General features: G+C 52.4%; 1 protein-coding gene across 1 annotated transcript; it reads right to left on the bottom strand.

Moving 5' to 3' along the window:
• Window positions 1–6,851: 6,851 nt before the first annotated feature.
• On the bottom strand, window positions 6,852–14,523 carry LOC119092424 (uncharacterized; the record flags this gene model as incomplete). Its single annotated transcript, XM_037215386.1, is given in 8 exon segments — window positions 6,852–7,048; window positions 7,942–8,033; window positions 11,964–12,062; window positions 12,514–12,600; window positions 12,890–12,994; window positions 13,495–13,596; window positions 14,103–14,300; window positions 14,509–14,523. Coding segments are annotated over 8 exon segments (895 nt in total), but the record flags the coding sequence as incomplete, so codon positions are not given.
• Window positions 14,524–16,090: the final 1,567 nt, after the last annotated feature.

A 16,090-nucleotide genomic window follows, 5' to 3' on the forward strand; every position in this document is an offset into this window, starting at 1 on the left:
GAGAGAGAGAGGAGGAGAGAGAGAGGAAGAGATGAGAGAGGAGAGAGAAGATACGAGAGAGAGAGATGGAGAGGAGATGGAGAGAGAGAGAGGAGAGAGAGAGAGAGAGGAAAGAGAGAGAGAGAGCAAGCTGACAGCTTCCAAGGTAATACGTGCCTACAAATGCATGTACGGTGATTTCGCACTCCAACAAGACGCTATAGGCATTGCACTCATAAGGACCTCTCTCCTCCCCCCTCTCTCTCTCTCTCTCTCTCTCTCTCTCTCTCTCTCTCTCTCTCTCTCTCGCGCGCGCGCGCACGTCGCCTAACCTGTCACCTCCAGTCTGGGATCCCCCAGAACATGCCAATAAAGCACATGACCGCAATCTGCACCGCACTCGATCTGACCGCACAGAGAACACAGCCATCCTCTCTCACCAGAGCGACTGTCGGAAACTGCAGATCACTGAAGCCGTCGCGATCAGAATCCGTAAACTTTGGCTAAACACCCAACAGGAGCATGACAGTATGCCTGCAGTCTGGAACCTTAAAGGATTTCTGTGGCGCCTTTCCGGAGGACCCTACAGCTTTGGACCCAGTCATGCATTACCTTTCGTGAACTTGAAATTCCAGTGCGTAGAATGGCACGCCAAATGTATGGTTAACCTTGGTGATCTAATTGAGCCAGCCCATACCTATCGTGTACATATTGCAGCTTGGTCACCATGCTTCAAAAAAAAAAAAATAGATTAACTGGAAAGAGTACAGCGAAAAGCAACTGGCATGAAAATGGGATTGGCGACTTGTCATATGAGGACAGGCTTAGGGCATGAACAAAGCGGCACGTTATTCGCAGCGTAACGAATGTCTGAGATCACGCAGCGTAGAGCACATAGGATACTTAATCACCGACCCACGGTCTGATAAACCGCAAGGGCGAGGACAACACGAACCGTGCATTTCGACAGAACGAAAGTCCACTTCAAAGTGGAAACATTATGTCAACGAGTTGTAACAACATCAAGACCTCAAATAAAACGAGATCTGTCGCCGGGGCCCGGTTTTAAACCAACAGCGTTCGGTGCGTCTCCAAAATATGCGCGCAGGTTTTGGAACCCTCCAGCCCCTCGGAGCAGAAATTAATGTGATCTCGTCACCTCAATATCAAATTATTCGGGCCGTGCCATGCATACTGCATGATTCATAATGGACGGGGCTCCGTACTTGCCCCGCTCAGCAGGTGCGTCATAAGCCGTCGAGTGTGCAAAGTTGAGGCCGTTCGGTATTACAGTCCAGAGTGCGTGCACCTTGCAGTCCAGCAGTCATTGCAATGTGACCTTAACGAGCGTGGATGTCACTATATATGCCTATTGTGACGGTGCTTTGAGGGAATGAACAATAAAAATCAGCCAACCTCGTTTTTTATTTCCCTTATCAGTCTCAGAAAGCACCGCGCTTTAAACGTAGGTGTCGGAAAGATCTCACATCCGCCATTTTGTTGCAGCGTCGATGGTTTGATCTTTTCGCCGGTTGGCTGGCCGCGGCCCCGGTCGTGACAGGCTTGCCGGGCTGATATCCGAGCAGTTGGCAGGCGGTGGCGGACTGCATTACGGCGGGAGCTGCCGTCGGCGCGCATCACCGCCGCGCGCTGCCGAGGGGGCTGTGGCCGGCTCTGGAGAGGGCTGGGTCTGCACCACTTCAGCACAGTGCCGCCAGCTCAGAAGAGAGCTGCTTCGACACGGCTCCCCCTCAGTGTGTTCTGTTCCGGACAGCACAGTGGCTGCAGCTATCCACCTCGATGCGTTCCACTCAAAAGAGAGGCATTTCTGTGCAGCTCCACTTTTGTTTGATGTGCCGCGTACAGCGCTGCGCCCGCCCCGCTCCACCTCCATGTGGCCGGCTCGGGAGCGCGCGCTCCGACCACCCCGTCCCGCGGCCCGGCTCGCTCAGCGCCGCTCTGTATTCAGGCGGCGGGGGCGACCCCACTGGCTGCTCGCGGTCAGCTGCTGAAGGTCAGAGGTTGTCGGGTCAGAGACCCGCGACGCGTCTGTCGCCTAGAGCCCACGTTGCCGGCCGCCAGCTTTGCTTTGAGCTGCGTCGCGTTGTCGCGTCGGCTGGGTGCAGCACGCTGGATACAACGAGTCGTTGGAAGAGAACGCAGTGTATTTAGCATGGACGTGGAGTGCACCGTCCTAAAACTGCACGCTTGGCGTTTCCAGGTGTGTATATTGCTTAAAAAATCCGTTAAATTCTATCTTCACCACTGCCAGTTTCATCGGTTTCATAACCTGCGTCAGCAAACTGAAGACGTTTTTGCGAACCCCTGCCTAGTTTACACCCGTTTTATTTAAGTACAGCGATCAGGCGCCATTTGTGAGCTACAACGCTATCTGAATTGAATTAAATACGCCTTGTGTTGAGCTGAAAGATCGCGTTCATCAAGGTTTATTTCCGCGATGTAAAGGTGGCCGAAATCAAGGCACGCGATCATTGAGATGAAATGAAATAATACAATGCTGTGCTAGATCACTCAAGTCACGTTTGAACCTGAACGTGTATGACCTGCGTGTCAAATCATACACCAATGCATTTGGAATGCGTTTGACGCGACGGTATCGGCATGCTGCAGTATTTATACAGTACTGTACGTAGTTTTCAAGGCTTAACATGACATAGCCTCGACCATGAATTGCTTCACACCCCCATCGGCACAGACAATCGTTTTCGTTCGTTGTATAACGGATTTGGTGGCTCATTTGACCGCAGCATTAAGATTTGACCTGATGTAACCTTAGCGTCAAACCACATTCACAAAGCTCACAGCCAATGCAGGTGTTTCTTATGCCGTCAATGTGCGCCTCTAATGCTGTTGGAAAATAATATTTGGTGCACAGAAAGTTAAACGTACGCCGCGAAACGCTGACTTTTCACGCTTTCGCCACGGAGGCCTTTGAGAACAGGGTCATAGGTCATGAACGTGGTAAGTTAGAGCATTTAAATTTGCAGTCAGTTGCAAAGGTTTGGAATTCAGCAGGACGAAATGTCATTATGATGTGCTGAACGGTTCGAGGCCTTTAAAAGTTGCAGGCGATAGGTGCCAGCCCGATCCGGTCAGTGCTGAATGGTACTCTTGTTGAAATATGTCATGCATTTGGTAGCCCGGCTTTATGGCATCAGCGCTGCTAATTTCACCATGACGCATATTCAAAAATAGCTGGGGTCCTACGAGCTATCTTTCTACCTATCTATCTATCTATCTATCTATCTATCTATCTATCCATGTATCTATCTATCTATCTCTCTGTGTGTGTATATATATATATATATATACACATATACATATATATATATACATATATATATATATGTATATATATACATATATATATATATATATATATATATATATATTACGGATCGTGTTTGCGATGATTGCATCTAATCTTGATCACTTCTTCCGTTTAAAGGAGACGGATACTCTTCTTTAGAATCAAGTTACAGTGAATGGCTTGACACCCTTGTGTTCGTCCAGAAGACCTGCCATCTTCCTGGTATTCTGCCATCACTATGGCTGATCATTGGCAGTTACTCGATAAAATACGTCGGTTTGGGACCAGCCGTGACTGGTCAGTTTTAGACCCAGCGGTCCGTAATTTGAATGAATGGGTCATGCTCATCAAATTAGCGTCTTTTAGATGGATCTGAGCGACGTGAGAGCTATATTTGCGTTCATTGGAACAGGGATACACTCCTGCCAAATACCAGGCGATATTTACTGGGGTGTAAGCTATTAACTGGTGTGAAATATGACACACAAAAAATAGTAACGCCATCGCAGCAAGACGGGGCAAATTTCCATGCACTGAAGGTGCTCACCAGCCGCGAATTTTGCAAAGGTTGTGTGACGTTTAAAGTGAATGAGGTCGAATCAAGCAAATACAGGTATCAAATAGAATCGCGATGACGTTCCAGGAATCGCGCACTTCAGCAAACTTTAGAAATGGAAAGCATATTTTAAATCATCGAGTGTCGGGCTTTCAGAAGATGTGCTGATGTTCGTCGTACAATACGCGCATTATCACCTAATCGGGGCCAACAGACGACCGCGCTGTGCACCAGGGCGGACTTTGCAGGTGTTTCTCCCCAGCCAATCCCAGGCCGGTGGACATTGTACCATCAGAGTTACGGTCAAAACGAGCCTGACCTGACAGCGGAATCAAAACGAGCCTGACCTGACAGCGGAATCAAAACGAGCCTGACCATAGTTGCGATCAAAACGAGCCTGAATCGACGGTCGAATCGGGTTCGTGTCAACGTGTGGGAGATTTGGGCGCCACGGCCAAGGTGTTTTGGCCGCGCCCTCGTCGTCCATTAAGCAAATTCGTTTTGGTTTGTATGCTGACACCATACCACTTTTAACAGCGATGAGAACGAGAATCTTTAAATCTGAAATCACATCTATCTGCGTTCGTGGGCACCACGCTCTTGACCCGATCCTCCTCGCCGCCCTACGCCGCCACACAGAGCGGCGCGGCTGGCGCGTGGGCGGAGCGGAGGCCGGCCAGAAAGGTGGCTTTGATTCGAAGAGCCCGACAATCGCCTGCCGTCGTCGGGCTCCAATAGAGGGCCATTTGTTTCTGCGGTGATCGCCGGCGGCTCCGACGGCCCAGCTATCTCCGGTCATCAGTCAGCCGCGACAGCAGGACGGAATCTGGCGAGCGGGCAGCCGCGGGCGCCGGCCAGAGCCGACGCCACCTTCTGATCGTGTCACCGGCCCCCCAGGACCGCGCTAATCCCGGCCGCGGCCTGACGCCGCCGCGGCTGGGCCCGCAGATACGGTCTGGAGAGAGCTCCAGGGCTAGGAGGGCTATCAGGCGTCAGCTCCTGGGGTCAGACGTACCGTGCGACACGAGCATCAGCATCCAGAAGACTCAAGATCCAGGAGCCTCAGGAAACGGGAGACGCGGGGTCCAGGAGCCTCGGGATCCAAGAGCCCTAGGATCCAGACATTCCGCCCGATACTAGCCCCAAGTATACGGCACATCATCTGACGTGAGATTTAGGACCCAGAAGCCTCAGGATCTAGAGGGCACAGGAACCTGGCATTTTCGCCCGATTGGAGCACCAAGTACGGGGTACATCACCTGACATCAGCTTCAGGAGCTTTAACACCGGGTTTGCGTGCGTCCCAGAAGCCAGCTACGTTGAGCCAGCTCTACAGCACGACAGGAATTCCAGGAGTAAGATAGGCCGTGCGACATGGCCCCCGAACAGCAAAGCATTCTGTCAGACATGAATCACAGCAGACAGGTACGCCTAGCATATCGGTTTGCCAGCCAGGTATGGCCTAGCATATCGGTATGCCAGCCAGGTATGGTGTCCGATAAAAACTCCAGGAGATAATTGTAGGCACCTTCATACATGGTCTTTTGGAGCCAGGTGTACTATATACCGTCCATATGAATTTAGGGAGCCAAGCCAACTTACCGTCATGGGCCCAAAAGCCAAGTTTGCCTTTCGGCATCAACCCCAGAAGTCAAGCACACCCTACGACATGATCCCCACGAGCAAGGCATATTGTCCACCACGCCTCGCCATGCCCTGCCCCGGGAGGTGGGTACGCCAGCCGACATCAAAACCAGGGGCTAGTATACCATCCAACAAAACCACCAGTAGCAATACGTATAGTCCCGCGTGACCCAACGACTCAGGAAGCCCTCCATGTGCTTCAAGAACCAGGCACATCAGCCAACGTGCCCCCAGGAACTGATTCCATTGTTGTTAAGGGTATCGCATCTGGCATGGGACAAATGACCAGTGCGCCCCATTATAAAGGTGTTTTATTTGCGCACGAGGTGGCAGGCAGCATTTAATCTAGTGTCGGACGGCCAGATGCTGATCTCATGCCGCTACAGCAGGACATGTCCGCTGCATGCTGATCTGTTAATGACGTCAGTTTGGGGGGATCCTAGTGTTAAAGCCATCCCAAATAAATCTATAGCATGATGCACCCCTATGGAGGCATTCAACATTCATTTCGGGTCGATTCAAAATGAAACTGCCAGCATACAAAATAACTTGACGTAAGACAGATAATACAGTATTAATAGCCTTATTCCTCGTAGAATAACCGGTAGAATGGAGAGATGGATGTTTTGCATGAATGTATGAACGAAAGGGCAGATGTAATACACCCGTTTTTCATTCTCCTGATTATTGTAAAGGAATAACGCTATTAATACTATCTTATCTGTTCCGTAATATTCTTCTCAAATGCACGTAACAGCTTACATAACTTGGTATAGCTAAGAAAGACATGCAGCTCCTGGTTTTTGGGCATTGTGAGCCCAGAGTTCAAATGCTCAGATAACGGCCTTCAATATACCTATAGGCGCTGGTTAAACGACGTTACAGATTTACGAAAGTCAACGCTTCAAACTGTGCTTATTATTGCGAGTCACTCGTTGAATTACTACCTCCTGATATATTAAAGATTGATCGATAACTCAGCTTTGAACTAACACATGACACAAGCAAATTTCTACTCCTGACCACTTCTGAGTTGCTTCCACTAGCTGAGGGTGGGAGCGGAAGGGGGGCATAGATACAGCGCAGGTTGGCGGAGTAGCTATGCCACTTCAATTGCTCTACGTGCGCCATATCTGGTGATAAATGTAGTATGGCTGAGTGGACAGGCCCGCCTGCATGGCTGGCAGCCGGCAGTTGCCTCTCGGGATCCCAGTGTCCTGTCCGCGGCTGTGTGTTTGTAACCGGCTATGTGAGGCTGCTGGTCTGTCTGCAGCTGTGTGTCCGAGGCCGGCGTCCCGCCCACGGCCGCCCGCTGCTCGCCCCGGTGTTGCCAGCACTCACCGGTAGGTGGCGAGCGGTCCTCCAGCTGCGACTGCCGCTGCAGCTGGGCAAGCTGCTCGGCCATGTCGTCCAGCTGGCGGCGCTTCTCGGCTAGGCCGCGCAGCCGCTCCTGCAGCTGCTCGGCCGCGGCCGCGTCCAGGCCCTCCAGCGGCAGCGACTGCAGCGCCGCCACGCGGGCGTTCAGGCTCGCCAGGGCACTGCAACCTCGGCCGAGACCCGGAGCGTGAGGCAGCCGCCGCGACCGGACTGGGGCGGGCGGCTCCCACGGCCGGCACGGGCAGCGGTCAGGCGGGTCCCAGGCGAGAGGGGCCTCACGTTAGTGGAAGTCTCAGGCGACAACAGTCTCGCGTCAAATGATTTCAGGTCAGAGGGTCTTAGGCCAGAGAGGTCCTAGATCAAAGGAGTTTCAGATTAAAGGGGTTTCAGGTCAGAGTGGTCCCAGGTTAGGTGGCCTCAAGTCAGAAGGATCTCAGGTCTGAGGGGTCCTAGGTCAGAAAGGTCCTAGATCAGAGGAGTTTCAGGTCAAAAGGGGTTTCAGGTAAGAGTGGTCTCATGTCAGGGTGGTCTCAAGTCAGAAGGATCTCAGGTCTGAGCGGTCCCGGGCGGGTGGGTATAACGACGGAGACGGAGCTGCAGCGCTACGCCACAAGCCCTTTAACCCTCGAGGTCCGAGTGCAGTTTTTGGCAGCCGTTCAGCCAGTCATAATCCACACAACGATACGAGCTCGGAGTTCGGCGGGGAACGAGTAGATAGTGGGAAATGCGATTGTTGACGAGCTTTGGGACTGAGGAAGCTGTAAACTTTAAGAAGTGATGGAGCATTCGGTTTGTTTTACGATGCAAGTACGAGTGGTTTGAGTCGACGCTCAGAATAACTATGCAGTGACAGGGTACCTCACGGGGAGTGTGCCAAACCAAGCAATACAAAAATAAACCACCGAATTAAAACACACCAGTGCAAGCACAAAGCACTGAAAGGGGACGAAAGAAGTTGCCCATTATCTGCTGTCGACACCAGGCCTTCTCGCAAGGCTCCGTCACACTGGTCGGGCGCGTGCGCCGGACACGAACATCGCGACACGTAGCATACCTCCTGTCGGGCGCAGCCGTGGATTCCCAGTTGGTGGCATCAGCGGCCGGATGTACCCCTGGCATGTCGTGCAGCAGCTCCTGCGCCTTCTCCTGCGGCCGCCGGCAAACGGTCGTCAGCGCCGGTGACCCGCCTCACTCGTCCAAAGTCACACGGGTGAGCAGCATCCTGTCTTCACACCGACCCCGCTGACGCATCAAACGGTCTCGGAAATGAACGCATTTTTTATTTGGCTTAAGGCGTTCGCCCCATTTAGGCCATTCTACGCCTTCAAAAGGTGACGGGGCGTACACATTGGAAATACATAGTGGAGCATCTGAAATGATACACGAAGCATATGACATAAACCGTATGAAAGATAGCCGGTTACTTATGGTCTCCCATATTGCTTTAAGCATGTCAGTAAGGCGGTGGAAATGGAAAAGGGGACTCAACAGCTGTAGGTGATCGTCATTCAAGAAAATCTTTAAAGACAATTCAACACTGGACCAACCATTGGCCTCCACAATATTCGACTCTTGCTGAAATTCGCCGCATTCAAGTAAAATATGTCTAACCGAATGGAGACCGTCACACGGGTGATATTGGGGACTAAACTGATGTGCACACACGCACACACATAAACACACACACACACACACACACACACACACACACACACACACACACACACACACACACACACACACACACACACACACACATACACACACACACACACACACGCACACACAGACACACACACACACACACACACACACACACACACACGCACACACACACACACACACACACACACACACACACACACACGCACACACACATATACATATATATATATATATATATATATATATATATATATATATATATATATATATGTATGTATGTATATATATGTATATATATACATATATATATATATATACATACATATATATATATATATATATATATATATATGTATATATAAAGTTCGCGTGTGCCTAGTGTGTCCGGTCCGAGGGCGTGTTAATATCTGCTCCTCTAAACAGTGCACGAACAACCTACTTATGTCACGGTGTCAGGCATGACGTTAGGCAATTGGATCCTTTAATGATCCGCGTCAATTGTTGCTGTCAAACGCATTTTGTCAAAGTATAGATAGAATACTCTCTGGTGACATGAACGAGGATGACTGTAGTGTGAGAAAAATGGTGTAAAAGCATCTTTGGCCAGGTGGTGACCCCGCTCATTCCCTGCAATGCCTCTAATGGCTTGGAGCTGATGGAAAATCAACGTTCGAACCCTGTGTGCATAACAGATGGCTTATACTGATAATGATGACAAGGAGGTGGCGAGTGATATTTAGGTGAACAAGTGGGTGCAGTACCGCCTAGAAATAAGAGCAGATCACCACCATTCTCGTGCTGCGATTATGTTCTTGGATGTGTTGTAATGAAATAAGGAAAACAATCAGCTCCGCGAAGTACACACTGAAGTGTCATCCGGTAACTAACATTTGTCAGAACGTCGCGTGGCACAAAACAAGTTTGTGAGAGTAGTAAGTGACACCGAGTAACAAACATTCGGTGTGGTCGCCAGTCTTCGAGCCATCGCTGTAAGGAAAGCGACAGCTTGGCTATGTGGCACTCAGGCGATTCAGTCTCTGTTAAACATAAGCTGTTGTCACCGCGCGGCTGAGGCCATTAAGAACAAACAGCTTTCCGTGGTGTTGGCTACCGGGGTGGCACGACAAGAGCGCGTGGCGCTTGGGCCCGCGGCAGAGCGGTTCAGTCGGTTGCAGCAGAGGCTGGTGTACGGCGGAACTGTGAGACCCGACCTGCGTCCCGATGGTCCTACTTAGCCTTAGGGGGGGGGGGGTCTGAGCCCCTAATGCTGAGTTGAGACCACTTAATGCTCTTCTGACCGGATGGCCATTGACCGGATGTGCTACAACCAGCTGAATTTGTGATTTTCTTTAGTTTTCCTATGGTGAGTTCTCACGAGTTTCCCCGTCCCATGAGAAATCCGGCATTGATGCCATGTAACCATACGGGATAATGGAAAGAGCCGACCGCTCGTAAGATGAATGCAGCGTAAGCCGGCCGGCGCTGTATCATGACCCACATCCGCACCTGAAGACGTGAATCGCTTCACACACTCAGAGCGAACATGCTTCACTTGTGTACACATCGATGGTCTCGGATCAAGAGCGTTGACAAGAGAACTGAACGACGGAGAGGAGGGACATGGTGGTTGTAGAGATGGAGACGAGATGATGGCGTGACTAACAGTTTCTCGCTGGAAATCATAGCGGCATATTTTTTCAGCATAGAAGCGAAGATCATAGAGCATTTTAAACAGGGCTTCTTGTGGGCATGGCAGCAAATGGTCCAACGCGATGACGGTACGCCAGACTGCACTATCATCGGCAAGGAGGGGAGAGAAAATGCATGGAGGGCTTTCAAATAAGTGATCCCTATCAAAGTTGGATGGCATGGAAGAGACGAAGCTTTCCAATGAGAGTCCGTTCTCCAAGTGGTGGTTGTCGGAAACGGCCGAACCGCTTCTCACACAAAGCGGTCGTATCCCGGATAGCAATCCCACCAGATTGCGGCACAAATGCCCGCTAAATCCCAGCCGATGAAGTTTGAAAGTGAGGCAAGTTTCAAGACCATCGCATGGCAACAACTGATAGCGAGAGGCGCAGTAGTAGTGTGACGCCTTCGTCGAAACGCGTAATGCGAGTTTCGAGTTGGTTGGTGTAATCAACCGGGGTACGATGCCGACGACAATCACATTTGCGGTACGGCATGGTGGGAAAACGAGGCCACGTGTGTGCGATCAAGCCTGCCTTGTATCCGTGCTGGTATTCAATCAACCAGAAAAGGCGTTACTCCGCCATGCATTCTGAAAGCTGAAAAAAGAGCTCGTGAACGGAATTGCACGATAGATTGCACGGCCCTGTGTGTCCTTCTCGGGCTTAGGCAGAGGAATAAGTGTGTCCGGACATGGGAAGACCACAGATCGTTCACAACGGTAAAATAAATTGAAGCATGTTGCCAGATAAGTGGCGAAAGAATGAATCATGAAACTTGTCCTGGTCTATCGAAGTGTTAGCGCTGGCATCAATTGTACATCGTAGTTCCGGAAAAAACTTTGCTATCATATTCCGCGTCGTTAGAATAACAGGAAATAGGAGGTTAATAGCATCGAAGCCGCGCATGACCCCTAAGGCTGAACTGTAGTCATCGGAGGAACTACAATAGGCGAGACTCTTGGTGGAATCATACGGGGTCAGTGGCGCTTGAGTATCGAACCAAAACGTCTTTTCAAAGTGCTGGAAGCTGATAATGCAGGTCGCTCGCCAGAATTTCAACGAACTAACCGATCAGCTCATTCATGGCAAACAGACCGGTGTCTCACTGCTGTTTGTCCTTGAATGTCGTCAGACGATGGACATGGCATACGCGCTTTGATGCCGGGCCAGAATCTTATCCTCACTCACATACTTGAGCTCAGGGGTGAAAACTATACGTGTGGTCGTATTTCAGGGGTAGTGCAAAGAGACCGTGGTTGCTTTACGAGAGGACTATGCAGTCTTCAGAGGAACTAAGTCTAGACATGGCTCTATGGTTTGATCACTAGGAAACCATTCGTCTGTAGCTTCGGAGCTTCAATCTGAAAGTTGCATGAAACGCGAATGGCCTCAGCCTGCTTTGACCACCACAAGACGTTGATCTTCCTGGACGAAGTATTCTGACCCCATGAATACACCACCAGGCACGAGCTGGGAGAATCTAGAGTGGACACGCGAGCGAAAAAAGGGCATCAACTAAGCAGAACAGAGAACGACAGCAGTAACTGTGTCCGCTCCAGCCAGGCGGCGCGGTCTGTAGCAAGTACAAGCACCGGATGCCATTTTGTCTCCCCCGTGCAGCAGCGCGTCGTCGTAGCGTCGTGCGGTGTTCTGGGCACATGATAGTACACTTGTGAGAGCACGACATCAATTGCCACGCGTGTGACCGGTTCTAACCCACCTGCAGTCCCATCCGGTTGGCCCTGGCTTCCGCCAGTTTCCACTCCACGTTCTCCTTCATCATGCGCAGCCTCTGCTGTTCCACCTCCATGGCACGCAGCTGCAGGCACAACACATCACCACCGTTACCGCCGCCGTGCACATAGGCGTTTATGAACGATAGCAGCATGATAGTGGGGCGTCGATTGGCTGATGACCACGACGTACAATGGCATAGACGCGATCGTGGATAGAGAGAGAGAGAGAGAGAGAGAGAGAGAGAGAGAGGAGAGAGAGAGAGAGAGAGAGAGAGAGAGAGAGAGAGAGAGAGAGAGAGAGAGAGAGAGAGAGAGAGAGAGAGAGAGAGAGGAGAGAGAGAGAGAGAGAGAGAGAGGGGAGGGGAGAGAGGGAGGGGAGAGAGGGAGGGGAGAAAGGAAGAGAGAGTTGGATAGGGAAAAGAGAAAGAGAGGAAGAGATGAAGAGCGAGGCAGACAGACTGACAGGAAGACAGAGATGAGGAAGGGAAGAAGGAGGAGGAGGAGGAGGAACGAAGAGACCCCAATGTTCCTGACCTTTTCGTGTGACTGGTTTATTCGGCTCAGCAACTCCCGCTTCTTCTCGTAGTTCGCTCTGTCCTCGGGGTCCAGCTCTGCCACCATCTGCGAACAGCATTCGTTTAGCTTCGACGGGCAAATGAGAGCAAAAACTGCCCTGGTGGCATGTTTCCATCGTAACACCACCGTCTAACAAAGGAAATGCTTTTCGTCCGATAATATGTAACAGTTTGAAGAGATAAACGTCACTTTTTAACAGCGTGGGGCTATGCTACACATGCCAACATGCCACACAACAGCTGACGGATTGAGAACAGCGACCTCTGGTAGCGGCCGGTCCGAGATCTAGCGTGCACGCCTGGACGATGCCGGCCCACGACACGACAGCACTGACCTCTGGCGGCAGTTCGCGCGTCAGCTCGTTGAAGTTGGCTTCGCTCCTGGCGGCCGTCTCGGCAGCCAGTGCCCGCTCCCGGCCCGCCAGCGTGCTGGCGCGGTTCTGCAACATGGACCAATTGACCACTCTGCAACACACCGCAGCCCACCCACGCCAGTGAGGCCGGAGGGTTCACGCGCAGCTTGTCACTTGAGGGGGCTCATTCAGGTGATGTGAGGCAACACGTAGCAGCAGCGTCCTTTAGCTCGAATGGGCGACTTTTTGACGTTCCCATAATTATGCGAGGTATTCATGTATAGGGCCTTCTCTTACCTTTAATTCTAGGGCATCAGAGAATTCAACGGGCATGAGAAGAACGGAGCTTCCAGCTACGAGAAAAGCAATATGGAACATCGAGTGAATTTTAACAACCGCCATCGCTTAACACAATTTGACGACCCAAGACGAGTGAGAAGTGAGAGACGGCTGCAAGACGTCCGCTGACAGACCGGTTGTGTACTGACCCACCTTACAGCGGAAAACGCCTCATGGCGGATGCGTCACCATCGGCTCAAGGGTTTCGGTGACGTGCTGGGTCTGCAGAACCGGTTTCGGGCACCCACCTCGGACTCCTTGAGCTTCACTAGCAGCTGCTGCAGGTTCACGGCGTTCTGCACCAGATCGGCTCGAGTGGCGGACAGGGTCTCATAGCGTTCTTTCATGTCCTGCCGGCCAGCCACCATTCTTACTGGGTAGCGACATGACCACGAAGCATCTAAGAGGGCGTCGGTAGCGTGGTTGTTTCACCGCGCATGTGGGAAACCAGAGACAATGGGTTCGATTTTCCGCGGTGGCCACTGCTCCTGTCGGAGTGAGAGGCCGTTCCCTTCGGGGTGAGAGGCCCTTCCTGTCGGGGTGAGAGGGGTGCGAAGGGTGAGAGAAGTGAGAGGGGTGAAAGGGGGTGAGAAGTGTGAGAGGGGCGACGCCAAAAAGCTCAGGGTGAGTCCGTGGTATGACCCCGATGACAACAGCATCAACGCCATCGCTCAAGATGACGGACATGCCCTGACTGTTTCAAGACAAACAACAGCGTTGACAGACACACAGACAGAGAACTGTGTGACAACCGTTTCAAGACAGCGAAATCGTGTTGCTCCTTTTACAGAATCAAGACGCTGCCTGCAGAATCAAGACGGAATGTGTGAAGCGACGGGCCGATACACACGCTCACCGGCACGTCTTTCAGCTTGCTCATCATATCTGACGAGGCGCTGATGTAGGACTTGAGCTTGGCTATCTTGGCCTCCAGATCCTGGCGGTCGCGACGGATCCGCTCCAGCAGAGGAGCCGGGCTCCGCTGAGGCTCCGCCCCCTCCACGTGCTCCTCCTCCGACGAGACAAGGCCATTGGCCCCCACGGAACGCTCCGGCTGTCGAGACGGAATCAGAGTGCGACGAGCGATGGGACAGGAGGCTCCTGCCTGTCGGCACGCGCCAAGAGCTCCGGCCGACTCAGACTGGCCAATGACAGTTAAGGTGGTCGGCGTGACGGGCGAGAACACATGCCCCTGACGCCCACTGAACGCATCTCCTATCAAATCGAACTCGGGGGCCGGGATAAAAGCTACCCATTCTTACTTTGATCACCCACATGCGAAGTAAATTCAAACAGGGGGTGCTCACTACAGTCAAAATCTGGGCTGACACAAGGGTCTGCTGCGCTCCACGGGATTCGAGCCGTAATTCCCCGGATACATTGCGTCGCGGAGCTGGAAGTGATTCCGCAGCAACAGAAGCGAGTGCAGCTCCGGCCCGCCGCCAAGAGAAAGAGTCGCATCACCCGTCCAGTGACAGGTCGGGGCAGACGGTGGCAGTCATCCTTGGCCTCACGTGTCCCAGGCGCCGGCGTCACTGTCCCACCGGCGGCTTACCGAGGAGGCGGCCGCGTCCACCTGTCAGTACTCACCACGAGGGGCGGGCTTGTCGGCGGCTCCGGAGGACAGTTGGGGGTCCACCATGGCTGCGACGTGGATGAGAGGCGAGCTGCCGACAACACCAGCCAGCCGTCAGCTGCCACAGTGTGGGGGCACAGGCGTCTGGGCTACAGCGAAGCAGAAGAGCAGGCTGACCCTCTTCAACGGTGAGACGCGGCTTTGCATTATGCAGAGGCTATGTCTTTACGGCGGCTCCCGAAGGCTAATGAGTTTTCCCGAGTGGCTTGTGGGTTGGCGACTCGAAGGACAACTGGGGGTGCCCATTGTCAAGATTTGGCGACGTTTGCAGGGTGCACGTGCTGAACGTGCCAAGAGCCGCTAGGCTACGCAACGTACCGCTAGGCTATGCCACACGTTCGAAAAGCGCTGCTCTAAAACAAGCCAACGCAGGTGGTGGATGGCGAAGTCCTGAGGTCTCCTCGGTCGCGCCCTAGCACGCCCGGGACCCGCTGTGGCCCACCAGCGCGGCGCCATCGGCCGCGGCCTGAACCCCCACAAACCGGAAGTGACTCTAGCGACTGTGACGTCATCATCTGGGTCAAACAAACACTGGGCAGTGTCAGCGCGTAAGAAGAATACACGAGCGCAGGATGCGCGGACACGCAAATGGAAAAGAAAACCGACCCAATTCGTGACCAGCCAGACGGAATGGCGTGGTACGTCCGGCACGCTGGCATCAGCGCGAGGTGCGTCTTTGGCAGGTGCCCCGGCATCAAACATTAGTCACCGGCAAGTTTTCAGACACGCTGGTATCATGCTGGGGAACAAACACACTAGCTGCTATCAGTTATGCAGACTATTACTGGACTGTGATGTCGTGGTGGATAATGTATAGCGCCACCATTGATCTCAGAGTGGCTTTCTGAGAGCAGCTGAGCCTTCCATGCGAGATGTGCAGACTCGAGATAGGCTACAATGGATGCCAAATATTTCTCAGGCATATTGATGCCTACCAAATATGGGCACCGAGTAGGTATACTCGCCTATGGCGGAAGTCACAATGATGTGACGTTAACAGGGGAATAAAATGAACAGGACTGCTGTAGCAAGCCAAATTGCGCGATCAATGAGCATTCAACACACGACACGGCGGTGACCGGTCTACATCAGTTTGCCGGCCGTGCGGACGGCATCACCGGCCAGAGAACAGCTGGGCCCGAGAACAATCCGCACGTAGACACTCACCAGTCGGCCGCGGAGGAGAGCGCGGCGAGCGGGGCGTAGCC

This window comes from Pollicipes pollicipes, unplaced genomic scaffold, assembly GCF_011947565.3.
Source record: "Pollicipes pollicipes isolate AB1234 unplaced genomic scaffold, Ppol_2.1 Scaffold_3447;HRSCAF=4054_pilon_pilon_pilon, whole genome shotgun sequence".
NCBI classification, from domain to species: Eukaryota; Metazoa; Arthropoda; class Thecostraca; order Pollicipedomorpha; family Pollicipedidae; genus Pollicipes; species Pollicipes pollicipes.